General features: G+C 43.8%; 1 protein-coding gene across 2 annotated transcripts in view; it reads left to right on the forward strand.

Annotated features, from left to right (window-relative positions):
- Positions 1–2,659: 2,659 nt before the first annotated feature.
- The window catches only part of TOP2B (DNA topoisomerase II beta), an 88,546-nt gene continuing 77,392 nt past the window's right edge, over positions 2,660–13,813 (forward strand). For both annotated transcript variants that reach the window (XM_020971095.2, XM_020971097.2), the window contains exon 1: positions 2,660–2,802. In XM_020971095.2, coding sequence (XP_020826754.1) covers positions 2,698–2,802 — 105 coding nt within the window. In that variant the 5' untranslated portion in view covers positions 2,660–2,697. The remainder of the gene's footprint in view (positions 2,803–13,813) is intronic.

Below are 13,813 nucleotides of genomic sequence, written 5' to 3' on the forward strand. Positions count from 1 at the left end.
CTCTCATGCTTTCCCACTGTGACACAGCCAAGTTAGTTGATCTCTCTGAAGTTCATTTTCTTCATTAGTAAAATTGGGTTTATAAGTCCCATCCTAATAAAAGCTAATGTTTATATAGTGCTTTAAGGCTTGCAAAATACTATACAAATATTGTCTCATTTGATCCTTATAACAACACTGGGAGGTAGATCCTATCATATCCCCATTTTACAGCTGAGGAAACTGGAACAAACAGCTGTTAAGTGACTTGTCCAGGGTCAAGGTTCTGAGGCCCAATTTGAACTCAGGGTTTCCTGACTCCTTGTCCGAGCTCTATCCACAGCTCTTACTTTTCTCAATGGGTTGTAAAACCTAAAGGAGATAATACGGGGTTAAGTGCTTTGTGTAGCCATCAGGAATTACTGTTGTAAGAAAGAAACAACTAAAATTCACCAGATTCACTTTCTTCCTCCTTAGAGGCCTGAAGGACTGTGCTATGGAGTATCTTCTTAGCGAATAGTACATGTGTAAAACAAATTAAAAGGTGAACTTTGTTAATTCTATTTGTCATTTGAAAAATACTGTTTTCTCTAAGAATACAAAGTGTAAAGCTAAAACAGGACAGGGAAGAGGAAGTTAAAGAGGATAGCAATACTTAGTTTCTTTCTTGATTTTTGGCTACATTACTTAAAAAAAAACACCGGTGATGAGACTACTTCATATATTTAAACTATGTTTGAATGTTTAGGGGACTAAATTCTCAATAATAAGATTAAACAACAAGTTATGAGTTGTGGCCACTATCACCCCCATGACCTAGTAACTTCTGACCTCTGTAGAACTGATCAAAGTCACATTTAAAAGGTGGGGGCGGGGGAAGTAATTCTTTCCCCTTCCCCTTCTTAGGACTCAGAAATCATGAAAAATCGTGTTTTTAAAATCCGAAGAGAATTCGCAGATGAGACCTGAATTCAGAAAAGCATCTTATCTATGACGTAATCAAGGCCAGTTTTCACAACCTTTCCAGCTGCTCCTTTTCCTCCATCTCCTGGGGCTTAGGTCTCCACTGCTCATCCTTCCACTGGTCCTGCCCAGCCCCTCCAACCAGGTTGGAAGCCAAGTGATGGAAGGAGGGATGGGGATGAAGTGGGGGGAGGCGAGGCCTTTATTGGTCTGTACCACTCTCCCCACCCCACACCCTCGTCCCTTCCTAGAGCTCCATCCGAAAAGCGGCGTGGGGCCAAGTTCTCTGCCTTCTCCCAGCCGTGGAATGTTGCGGTTCCTCGTGGGTGATTTCCATTTCTTAGAAAGCTCTCCTGCGAATGGACTCCTACATTCGGGTGTATTTTTAAAGTTCCACTGGAAGCGGTGTTTCTCTGAACGTTCCTTGGCAGGGTCAGTAGAAGGGAAAGTGAATTTTCTCTGGCCAGTGATGTGCAGAGGTAAACCAAGGGCAAGGAGATTTGGGGGGGGGGAGAGATACTCTGTGCTGGAATCTGGGTTAGTGCCTTCTCCCTTTGGACACTGTCCATCCGTGTGGTCAGAGCCCCTGATGCTTCTCCACGTGACTGGGTTGCTTTTGTTTTCATTCCTTCCGTTTTCACGGTGCCCGGTACACAACAAGCGCTTAATTAATGCTTCCTCTCATCTTTCTTACGTGCAAGGATGCTAGGAGAGGGGCACTGTCATCCGTCCATCCATCCATCCCTACGCTTCCAGCCGCCTTTTAAAAAGATGTTTCCTTAGGGACCCCAAGCCCTCTGGCTCACTCGGGTTTTAAACACACACACACAATGTTCAGCTGCACAGGCGGTTTTTTGCAAATAACCACCCCGCTTGACTGAGGAAGGGCGAGCCCCCCCCCGCTCCCACCCCCACGGTTGGCCCCCCAAGGGTCCCCTGCCCTCCCACGACCCGTGACAGTCCTTCTCTCCTTCCTTCCAACTCAAAAACAAAAAAAAGCCTCCCTCACCAACCCTGCCCCTCGGTTGCTAGCCGCAATGACGTCACCAGCCAGGGTCCCGCCCCCCGGGGCGGCTCGGGGCTTTCCGATTGGCTGCAGGGCCGCGATGGCGAGCCACCGATTGGGCGGCGGGGCGTTGATGGACAGGAGGGCGGTGCGGGCTGCGCGAGCTGTCCTCCCTCTCTCTGTGGGAGAGTGTGTGAGTGAGTGTGTGAGTGTGTGTGTGTGTGTGTGAGTGAACGCGAGCGTGGCAGCACCGTGGAATGCCGGACGCGGCGGCGGCGGCTGTGCTCATTGTCTGCGCGGGCGAGGGGCACTGAGGGGGTCGTCCCTGCCGGCGCTCGCGCTCGCCGCTGCCTTTCTGCTCCGTCCCCTCGCCCCGCAGCCTCGGCCTCGTCGGCCGCCACAGCCGCGCTAGGCCCGGCCGGATTCGCCTCCGCAGCATCGGCCTCGGCGGCCTCCTGGGCCGCGCGAGCTGAAGGGAGGCCCGGCGCGCGTCCGCGAGCGCGCGCGCGCGTGCGGGGAGGGGGAGGGGAGGCGAGTGTGCGCGGGTGTGCCATGGGGCCCGGGCAGCGGCGCGGGTAGGCGGCGGGCGGGCGAGCAGCGGCAGCTCCGGCCCCAGCGGCGTCGGCGCTCCGGCCTCAGCAGCTCCCGCTCCAGCCCCTGCCTGGGCTCGGGCCTCGCGCGGACCCTCGGCGGCGGCGGCGGCGGCGGCGGCGGCGGCGGCGGCCCCGGGCCTGCGAGCGGCGCCCACCATGGCCAAGTCCGGCGGCGGCGGCGCGGCGGCGGCGGCGGCCGGAGGAGCCGGCGGAGCCGGGGGAGCCGGCGGGGGAGGAGCCGGCGGAGGCCTGACCTGGGTGGTGAGTCGCGCCTGGGCGGGCGGGAGCCTTTGTGGGGGGCCGGGCCGGGCCTCCGCATTGTTCTCAGCCTGGGCGGAGGGGGAGGGGAGAGCGGGGGCGGGGAGGAGGGAGCCCCCCTTCTTCACCCCGCCCCCTCCCCACTCTCCCCGCTCAGGCCTGGAGGCCGGGGGTTGGGGGGGACGGACTTGGAAACTTTCTCCCTCAGCTTAGGGTTGGCTGTGGAGATGCTGTGGCCGTGCCCCCCCCCGCCCGTTCTCCGGACCGGGGGCTTGGGGGTCGGGGGTCGGCGAAGCGTTGGTGCAGGAGATCTGTGTGTGCATAAATACGGCGCGTCCCCTAAGTCCTAGGCAGCGTCAATAATTCGTGTATTTTGGACAAGCATAGGGTGTCCCCAAAGTCTTAGTGCAGCTTTAAGCTCTGAACTTCGGGTATTGATCAGTCCAGGGTGTCCCCAAAGTCATAGTGCAGTCTTAAGCGCTGAATTTCGAGGATTGGATCGATACAGGCTGTTACCTAAATGTCAGTGCAGTCTTAACTTCGGTTATGGATCAATACATGGTGTCCCCAAAGTCTCAGTGTAATCTTAACTTCATGTATTGAGCAATACGGGGTGTGCCAGAAGGCTTAGTGCAGTTGTAAATCCTTAATTTCGGGTATTGATCAATACAGGATGTCCCAGAAGTCTTAGTGCAGTCGTAACCGGTTAATTGCGTGGATTGATAAATACAGTGTTCCCCAAAGTCTTAGTGAAGTCTTAAGCCCTTCGGGTATTGATCAAGACGGGGTGTCCCCAAAATCTAAGTGCAGTCTTAGGCTGTCAGAACTTCCGAAGGTCTCAATAAAGTTTTAAGCTGTGAAAGCTTAAAGAATTTGGAGATGCTCTGTATTTATTAAGCACCTCTTGGCTTCAGTCGGGTCTCCACTACAATCTTTCCTTCAGCCTGAAGCGTTTCCCAGGCCTCCTTTATCTTAATGCCTTCTCTCCGAGATCATCTCCCATTTATCCTGTCTGTGTCTTGTTTGTACACAGTTGTTTGCATGTGGTCAGCTCCCGCCAGTATATTGAGAGCAGGGATTGGTGTTTTTGTTTTTGCCTTTCTATCTCCAGAGCCCAGCACAAAATAGGTGCTTAATAATCACCTGTTGTCCGACTGTGCGCGCTAGGTGCTGCATCTGTTTGTGCAAACTCAGCCACTCCTCTTGGGATGCTACCCAGCGTACAGGAGCTGTTTAAGGAGGCTGGAATAAGGAAACAAAACCAAACGAAACCCCTTGGGGTTATGTGTGTGTGTTATCTTGGATAGCAAATCGTTCTTGGGGTCCTTATCCCTGAAAAAGGCGACTCCTTTCCCCTAATACTTAAAAGACCTTTTATGATGCTACCTGGTGTTTGAGATCACTTTAATTCAGCTGGGGATGGGGGGAGGCGGGGGAAGAACTCAGCGGGTTGTTTGTTTATCTTGAATACCAAATCTTTCTGTGTGCCCTTATGAAACAGGGCAAGTGGGAAGGCGACTTCTTGTGTGCTGGGGGCGCTGTAGTTAGGCACGCGCCCCCTTTCTGCTTTAGGATGTTGCCTGTTTTTGTAAACTCTTCTTGGAGTAAGAGGTTGGGAACCCCAGGGAGCTGTTTTGAATCTTAAATACTCTTTCATGGTGCCTTTACCCTTGAGAAAGGGGATGTGGGAAGACGACTTCCCCTCAAACCAACACTTAAAAGACCTGAAGAAAGATCTGAGTCTTGCGTACGTTTTGCAGCTCACAGGGGATAGCTATTTTTACAGAAATTAATCCACTGTGGTTCCTCCTTCATCCATCAGGGGAAGATGATTAAAAGCAGCTTTTAGAGATGTCAGCAGCTTACGTGAAATGGGCAGAGGGGCTGAGTGGGGTGTACTGGAAAGCAGACTAACCTGCTCCCCTAGTTCTGAAAGGGCTCAAACTCCGACTCGATTTGGACCATTTGGTGTGGAGCTTTGACCGGCAAGTCCATTGAAGAGGGAAGACCTGAAGGGACCTGGTTCCCACGGCAGATCAGTAATTCAAAGGCATTTCATTTGCTCAGCTTTGAGTTCAGACTAGGGTCATTTCCTTCATGTAGCTAACAGAAAAGAAGTCCACTGACTCTTTAGGGTGGGAAACAGTGTACTATATTCACTAGCGTTGCTTTTCTAGGGGCTTTTGACTCCTATTAATCATCTTAGGATACTTCTCTTCCCTCTTCTTCTCTCCCATCCCTCCGAATTGGCCTTTTGTTAGTTAATTTATTCTACTACAACTTCCTCTTCTTTAAGTCAGATTTGTAGCAATAGAAAATTGGTGTTTTGTGAATTATACTCCACTCATTTATTCATTTATCAGACATTTACCAGTCAGTTGTTTTTGTTATTTATGTCTTTTGCAAAACCTATAAGGAGAGTAGAGAAATATTTTAACTATATTTTATAGTTATAATCAAATACCTTAAAATTACTTTCTAAAATATTTTAGAAAAGTATTATTTAAAATATTCTAAAATATCAATGTCAGCATTTTAGGTATCTTAGTGATTTGACTGGAAGAAGATAATGTGACTAAATTAGAGACAAGGAGGTGATAAGCTCTGGATAGGATGAGGACGTGGCAAAGGATTACAAAGAAATAGTTTTTTTTCTTTTAAAGTTAGGTTACTTCTTTCCTTGTTACTAAATTTGACTACATATAAAGATTACATTAGATGTCCAAGTCAAGCTCATTCTATTGTGTTAATCATTTTACTCCAGAAATCATAAGGTGACTGGTTTGGATCCTTTACTGACTGGAAAAGCCATAGTTTACTCTTAGTGAACATTGTAGGGAATCAAATTACCTACTTTCAAATTGTGCAATTTTCATTTCATTAGCCTAACTTGTGAAATTCTGACAGCAGTTGATATTGACTTCTCAGTGTGATATTATCCATTTAAAGAATTAGATTCATTTTGCATTTTTGAAATTAAATTATTCATTGATATGTATTTAGACATTTGATTTTTATGCTTTTTCTGGGATGTGGCTATGATATTAAGTTATGATTCCAACTAGTTTTTATAGAGGGCGAATCAGTTTTAAAAATAGATTTTTGGTGTTAATGATTTCAAAGTGTATTGTTCTGTCAGGTGTCTTTAACAGAATTTCAGAACTTGTGTTGAAACATGACAAGTATTCTGCCATAATGTTTTCTTTTGCTACATTATAGAGTGACATATTAACTTGATTTACCAAATTTTAGTTGCTGTAGCTCCTAAAAGTTTGGTAAGTGTCTTGACTGAGGAACTGGAGAAACTTACTGATAGAGATGTAGACAGATCCATTAAAGAAAAGTAACTTGTTTTGAAGTCACTTACATGATCTTGTTAAAGAGAGCCTTTAGACGACATTTCAGATTTGTTAATAATTTAGCTACTGCAATTTTAGGTATTAAGACTAGAACTTGAAATGCATTTTTGTTTTGCATGGATGAGAGCACATCTTGAATGAGTGTTTAAAATTGTCACTCTGCAAAATAATTTTCTAGCTTAACTTTTCTAATTGTACTCTGAACTGTATTGTTCATAATAATAATAGTCCACATTCATATAGTGCTAGTCATTTTCTGTACAATATTCTAGTGAAGTAGTGGTATAGGCAGGTGCTGCCCACCCCCCTTTTAAGGATGAAGAAATAGGCTTAATAAGTGGTGAAAAGGAAAGAGTGCTAGATTTGGAGTCCGAGGACCTGAGTTCAAATCTTAGCTCACTTAACCTCCCTTTCTTCATCACAAAGAGTGGGACTTGATGACTGCCAAAGTCTCTTACAGGTCTAAGTCTGTGATCCTGTGATAAGGTTGTGGTCTTTGCCCGAGGTCACAAGAATAGTAGGTAATAGAAATGATAAGAGAGACCCAAAGGGGTTGTTTGACTTTAGTTGAGTATCTAGTACTCTTTTTTTTGTGCTTTTTTTTTTTTTAGTGAGGCAGTTGGGGTTAAGTGACTTTCCCAGGGTCACACAGCTAGTAAGTGTCAAGTGTCTGAGGCTGAATTTGAACTCAGGTCCTCCTGACTCCAGGGCCAGTGTTCTATATCCACTGCACCACCTAGCTGCCCCTGATCTAGTGCTCTTTTCTTGACTCCAGGGCACATGTTTTCCTGTAGCTGGTGATGAAATTTTTGATTGCCAGTATTAGAATGAAGGAGCATTTTTGTCAACAATTGAAAATTGGCAATCATATCTCTGCTAAAAGACAAACATAATAGAAGAAAAAAATAGAACAAATTTTCAGGGAAAAAAAACCTATTTAGAGTGAAGTTCTGGTTTAGCAGATTGTAAAGAAGTGACCTCATGGATATAGAAACAGATGGATGGAGTGCCAAAGTGGATAGAGTGCCTGACCTTGAATCAGGAAGACCTGAGTTCAGATTTCACCTCCAAATAACTAACTGTGTGAACCTGGGCAAGTCACTTAACCTTGGTGTACCTCCATTTCCTCATCTAAATGTACAATGGAGATACGCCTACTTCCCAGGGTTGTTAATGAGGATCAAATGTGCTTTGCAGGAGAGGAGAGAAGGGAGACTATTATGGTCAGGTTGCCCCTCCAATCAGTAACATCCTGTGGCTTCCTGCTACCTCTGGAGTCAAATATCAATGCCTGTCTCTAGCTTTTAAAACACAGCCTTGCCCCAGACTCTTTCCTAGTCTCAGTGACCATTACTCCCCACCTTTTTCTCTGGCTAAACTGGCCTCTGTGGTCTTGTGTGACATTCCATCTTCCCTCTCTGTGCCAGCTGTCGCCTTCCTTCCTCATCTCCATCTCACAGAGTCAGCTGGAGTGCCACCTTGTAGAGAAAGTCTTTTTTTTTTACTTCATCTGATAGCTTCCACTCCATCACCTTTCATTTTGCCACTTTCTATCTATTTATGTTTTTTCCCTTTTTGTTATTATGGATATACGTATGCATGTCCTTTTTGGTTTTTCCTCTTAGAGTATAAACTCCTTGTGAGTAGGGGTTATTTCATTGTTTGTATTTATATCCATAGGACCTAGCACAGTGCCTGACACATAGTAGATACTTAATAAATATTTGTTTGATTGAAAATTAAGGAGGATAAAAAATGAGAAAAGACTTTTAAATTAGTAGGTCATTGGTGCCCTTGGAGTGGGTTTGGTGAGATGATGAGTGCAAAAACCATATTTCAGGGGATTGAGGATTGAGTTGGTGTTGAAGAAGTGAGAGGCAGTGAGTGTAGACTCCTCTTTAGAAGTTTGTCAGTGAAGGAAGGAAAGAGGAAGAGGAGGAGAGAGGAAGCTCAAGGGTGTTACAGAATCAAGGGAAAATTTATGCCCCCCTCTGGAAATAAGGCAAACCTGGACATGTTTGTAGGTTGAGAGGAGGGAGCAGTAGAGGAGAAGAGATTCATGACAATAATAACTATTTGTAAAGTTTTTTTAGGAAGTATACAGTGCTTTGTCTGTGTTATTTCATTTGATATTCACACCAACCGTATCACAGTGGGGCTAATCAAATGGATGCTGTGGGATCAGGGCCACAGATAAGAAGAGTTTTCTGTACCAGGGGAGTGGGCAGAAGAGGAGATATGAGTGAGTGTGCACAGATGGCCTCAGTCTCATCTTCAAAAGAAGGAAGGTCACTGACTCAGTGATTGGGGTGGGGTGGAGATGGGGGCTAAGAAGGGATTTAGAACAGCTTCTGTGGAGATGAATTCAGTGAGATGAATGCAAGAATTGTTGGATAGTTGTGAGAACCCAGGGTAGTGTGGTCCAGTCAGTTTGTTTCTCACCTCCCTACTGTACATGGCCCCCACTCCCTACCACCCATGAAGCAATGGGAGGAAAATAAGGGTGTTCAGGTCCTGACTAACTCTACTCCTTGGCATTTGTGATCTTGGGCATGCTGCTTAGCTGTTCTTGACCTCAGTTTCCTTATTTGTAAACTGATGAAACTGATCTGTGCTGATCTTTAATGGGTCTTCTAGCTTTAGATTCTCTTATTCTGGGATCAAATGTATATATGTAAAGTGCTTTACAAGCTGTAGGAATGTAATTAGGTGCCAGATCTGTGTGGTTTTTTTTTGGGGTGGGGGTGAGGTGTAGAGAGGGACTCCCTCCACAAATATGAGAGCAGCCGTTTTCTCTTAGAGTTGTAGTAATTTATCATCTAGAGCATGGAGAAATTGAGTCACCTGCCGATGTCAGAGGCAGGACTTTAATCCAGATCTTACTAGCTCTGAGGACAGCTCTCTACTATTCCATGCTGCCTTTTATGACTATGGCATAATATAAACTATAGTTTACTAAGGGGAAGGGAAGAGAAGGGGAGGGAGGGAGAGAACAAGCTTTTATTAAGCACCTACTCTGTGACAGGCACTGTGTTAAGTGCTTTACAAATATATTCTCATTTTATTCTCACAACAACCCTGGGAGGTAGGCTGCTATTATGTTCCCCATTTTACATTTGAGGAAACTGAGGCAAATAGGTTAAATGACTTGCCCAAGGTTCATATAGTTAGTAAGTTGTCCAAGGACTGATTTGAACTCAGGTTTTCCTGACTCCAGGTGACTGGGGACCACCTAGCTGCTTCTAACTACAGAATATTATATATGTATGTAAGGTAAGATACCGTTCTTATCTGAATCCTCCTTCCTACCGCCTTTTATGATACATGAGTAACATTTTAATGTTTTGTGTTCAGAAATGCTGGTTTTCCTGAGAGAAAGTAACCACCATAGCCCATAATTTCAAATCTGCCAGATGCTTGGATGGTGGGAACAACCCTGGTTCTCTGTCACTTTTTTACTGTTAAAATGTGCTTTAGATATTAGCACCTGTTGTACAGTCCTGTAATTTACAATCTTTCTAATGTAGTAGTGACGATCTTGTTTAATAACAACATCTTTCTTATCCAGCTTAACACTGTGAGGTGATTTCTGCATTTCTTGATGTGTACAGCCTAAGAGACTGGAGTGTGCTTGTTCCTGAAGAGTTTTATGTCCCCAGAGAAGATTCTGAAGCTTGTAAGCTTCAGATAAACTTGAAACTAAATGTGTAACTGTGAGCTTTCCTATCACTGGCCTAGCTTAGGTATGTCACAAATCAGTCTATATGAGTTCTATAACCGGCAGTACCATTTACATAGTGCTTACAGTGCATTTACAGATATTCTGTCATTCTCACAACAGCCTGATGAAGTAGGCAAAGCCCAAAGGACCACACCCATTTTATAGGTACTGATATTAAAGTTCAGAAAGTTTTAGCACCTTCGAAAGGGCATCCGAGTGCTTCGATTCCTATTCAGTGGCTTGTTTTTTGAACCATATCTCCACAAATCTCCTACTTGTGATTTTCCTTGTGTCTTTCGGGGACAATCTTCATTCTTTGATAATTTTTAGCTTTAATTTGCTATCCTTTAGGGATAGTTCATTCATGGAAGACCTTAAAAGCAAAGAAAACTTCAAGAACCTTGGTACCTACTGCTACTATAAAACTGGAATTCTTGATGATTTTAATTTGGGTGGTGGTGGTGGTTGAAAAGTGATAATAAACATTTTTAGAGATTTCAGTCTTTTTAAAGCATTTGACTGTTTTCCTTTTATCAGTCAGAATTAAAATTATTCAAGGCAGTCTGCTAGTAGCTGGGGTCAGGAAGATAGAAGTTAAATGTTCCTAACAGTAAAGGAGGCTTACATAATCCTTGGAGTGATACAACGTGATGTAGGAGATTGTCAAGCAGGGGAGTAGCATGGTCAAACCTGTGCCTTAGCATGATGATTTTGGCAGCTGTGTGGAAGGATAGACTGGAGAGTAAAAAGGCCAAACAGGCTGGAAGTTCAATTAGGAGATTAGGACAATAGTTCGAGCGGGGAAAAAAAATATAGGTGAAGGTCTTGGCAATATGAGTAGAGTGAAGGGAATGAATATGACAGATGATACTGAGGTAGAATAGGTGGGACTGTGGATACTGATTGGCTTTCAGGATTGAAAGCCTGGAGAAGAAAGAGCCCAAGATCACTGCATTTTACAAACCACAGTGACTGGGGAGGGGGTGGAGCCCTCACCAAAATTGAGGGAGTTGTCAGGAAATTTTAACACACTAAGATGGTAAGTTCCATTCTGGACAAGCTGAATTAGAGATGCTAACAGATCATTTAGCTGTGGAAGTCCAGTGGGCAGCTAGTATTTAAAAACTGGTAGTGGATCAAGGGAGAGACTGTAGGGACAGAAGAGAAGAGGACCCAGGATGAGTTTGATTTGTTTTTTTTTTTCCCCCAGGATGAGTTTTGACAAACAGCCATGTTTAGGAATGTGAGAAAATAGATAAAATGTACAGAAAAATAGGCCCAAGAAGTGTAATTGGATTTAACAATTTAAGAGAATGATAGGAATTGACAGTATAACAAAAGTTTCTATGGGGTAGATTTAATGATTTTTTAAAAATAGGGCTTTCTTTAAATTTATTTTTATGTATTTATCTTGATGTTTGCATTTATTGTTTTCAAAAATCTTGAAAAAAATAATTTTGAAGTTAAGCATATTGACTATTTTTCAAAGTTACCTTTTGTGTCGTAGTCTGGTGCTTTGTTAACAGAAGTCAATTTAAATCAGACAGTCATTCCCAAAATAAACTAAAATTATAATGTCTTCATGATTTTTCATTATAAAACTTGTTCAGGACTTAAAAGGTTTTTTGAAGTCACTGATTATCATTCTTTTGCTAGGTTAATTTCTCTACTGTGGCAGAATGACTATAATGTAATTAAAATCAATTGCTAAAAATGTTGCTAAAAATGAACTTTAAAATAATAAGGAATAATTTTTTTTTTGCATCAAAGGATTCCTTATCACCCATACCTAAAATTATTAGACTTATGGTCCTATGTATACTGTACTGCAGGCTGTTTTCTTTCATTTCTATGTTCTTATATACATTTGAGCCTGATAAATAGTAGGCACTTAATAAATGTTTATTGAATTGAAAAAAAGTGACAATTTGAGTATGTTAGTGTTTTGTGGAAGTTTCCTTTATCTTTATCCAGAAGATGCTAGTTGGTTAGCATTAAAAGTGACAGCCAAGGAGGTAGGTAGTAAATAGATTGCTTTTTAGCCTTTTTTAACCAGTGAAAGTTTGTATTGCTGTCTACTCTGGGGGCATGGACAATCCCACTGCATAATGACACTTCCCTCTACCTTGCCAGTGCTTTCTGTATAGATGAATCAAGGCAGCTTTCTAACTTTGACTTTTTCCTCAAAATATCCTATGAACCTGGAATCCATAATTCATTAAGAATGGGGCCAGTAGGGTACTGGCATGAATCAATGAAGAGAAATTCTTTTGCTGCCAACAAACCAGGTAACAAGAAGGTTGAAGGAGGATTCTGCCTGCTATTGTTTTTATAGTGCAGGTACCCAATCCATAACTGTTTTCTAGCTTTGGTGTGACTGTGTGCCCTGAACTGGACTAGAAATCTACTCTCTTCAAGACAAATTAACAAATATTTGAATGTCCACAAAAGAGGCCCCTGGCTCTTTTTGGAGAGAGAAGACTTGGCAGGTGAAGAAACTAAAGAAGATTAATAGGAAACGTTTTATGAAGAATTTTATCTCATTTGAACCTCACCAACAGCCTTGTGAGATAATTACAATATTATTAGCCCAATTGTATGAATGAGAATAAAGTTCAAAGGTTAAATAATTTGCTCATGGTTATATAACTAGTAAGTGCTAGAGTTAGAATTTGAAACTGAATCTCTCTCTTTTATTTTTTTTTGGCTAGGCAGTATGGTTAAGTGACTTGCCCAGGGTCACACAGCTAGTAAGTGTCATGTGTCTGAGGCCAGACTTGAACTCAGATCCTCCTGAATCCAGGGCCGGTGCTCTATCCACTGTGCCACCCAGCCGCCCCTGAGTAGCTCCTGACTCCAGTGGTCTTTCCATCATGCTGCTACTGCCACTTCTAGAGAGTGGATTAAGATAGTTTGGAGTAAACCGCTGTGTCAGGAGGCTCAGATGATAAGCCCTGTTTCAGTTCAGTAAAGGGAGACATTTCTGGGGGCTGAATTAGCACGGAGAAGCTTTATTTAAAATAAAGAGGGACTACTTGGTAGAAATCTTAGAAATCATCCAGGTCAATTTCTTCTTTTTATAGAAGTTAAAACTAAAGCCCACAGAAGTTACTGTGACCAGGAGCGCACCTGGTGGCAAGCAGCCGAGAAGAATTCAGCCCCAGGCCTTCAAACCCAGAGGCCAGGATTCCTTCTGTATTACTATGTAACTGAATCAGAGTTGCCCATTTGATAGAAGGTGAGCACCTTCGGGCAAGGACTGTTTTGGATTTGGATTCCCAGCCACTAAAAGTGCTTGACACATAGTAAGCGCCTAATAAATACTTGATTGCTGATTGGTCATGCTAAGCCTTCAGCTCCTTGCCAGACCAGGTTCTTCACTATTTCTCTTGAATACAACCTGATTATTCCCATTCCCTCCTCTGAACCTCTACTTATACTTCTCACCTTGCTTGGATACCCTCCAGAGCTTCTTCTCTTAAATGATCCAAATCAAATCCTACCCATTCTAGGGCAACCAGATCGTATCTCATTTTGGAGAGACATTCATTCTCTTTTGACCTGGACTAAACTGATCTTTCCCTTCTGTGAACTCAGTGAAGACAACTTATTGGGGCCACTCGTATTGAATGAATGTTCTGTTGAGAGGAAGGAGACACTGAAGGAAAGGATCTAGGCAAGTGGGGACTGTTCCCTATGAAGTCCAACAAGGAAAGGCAGGGTCTCCAAAGGGAGACTGGGGCTCAGTGTCCTGGATGAAACTGCTGGGCGACAAATCTCCGGGATGAGGGAGTGTCTGGCCTGAGGCTGAGCTGCATTGACTTCAGAAGAGAGAACTGCATGGACCTTGAAGGCTGGGCAGGATTTTGATATGTGAAAAGAGAGAGAGAGACATTTTAGGTTGAGGAACAGCAGCATGCTGAAAGAAAAGGGA

This window comes from Phascolarctos cinereus, unplaced genomic scaffold (genome assembly GCF_003287225.1).
Source record: "Phascolarctos cinereus isolate Bilbo 61053 unplaced genomic scaffold, phaCin_HiC Scaffold_1;HRSCAF=81, whole genome shotgun sequence".
Taxonomy (NCBI): domain Eukaryota; kingdom Metazoa; phylum Chordata; class Mammalia; order Diprotodontia; family Phascolarctidae; genus Phascolarctos; species Phascolarctos cinereus.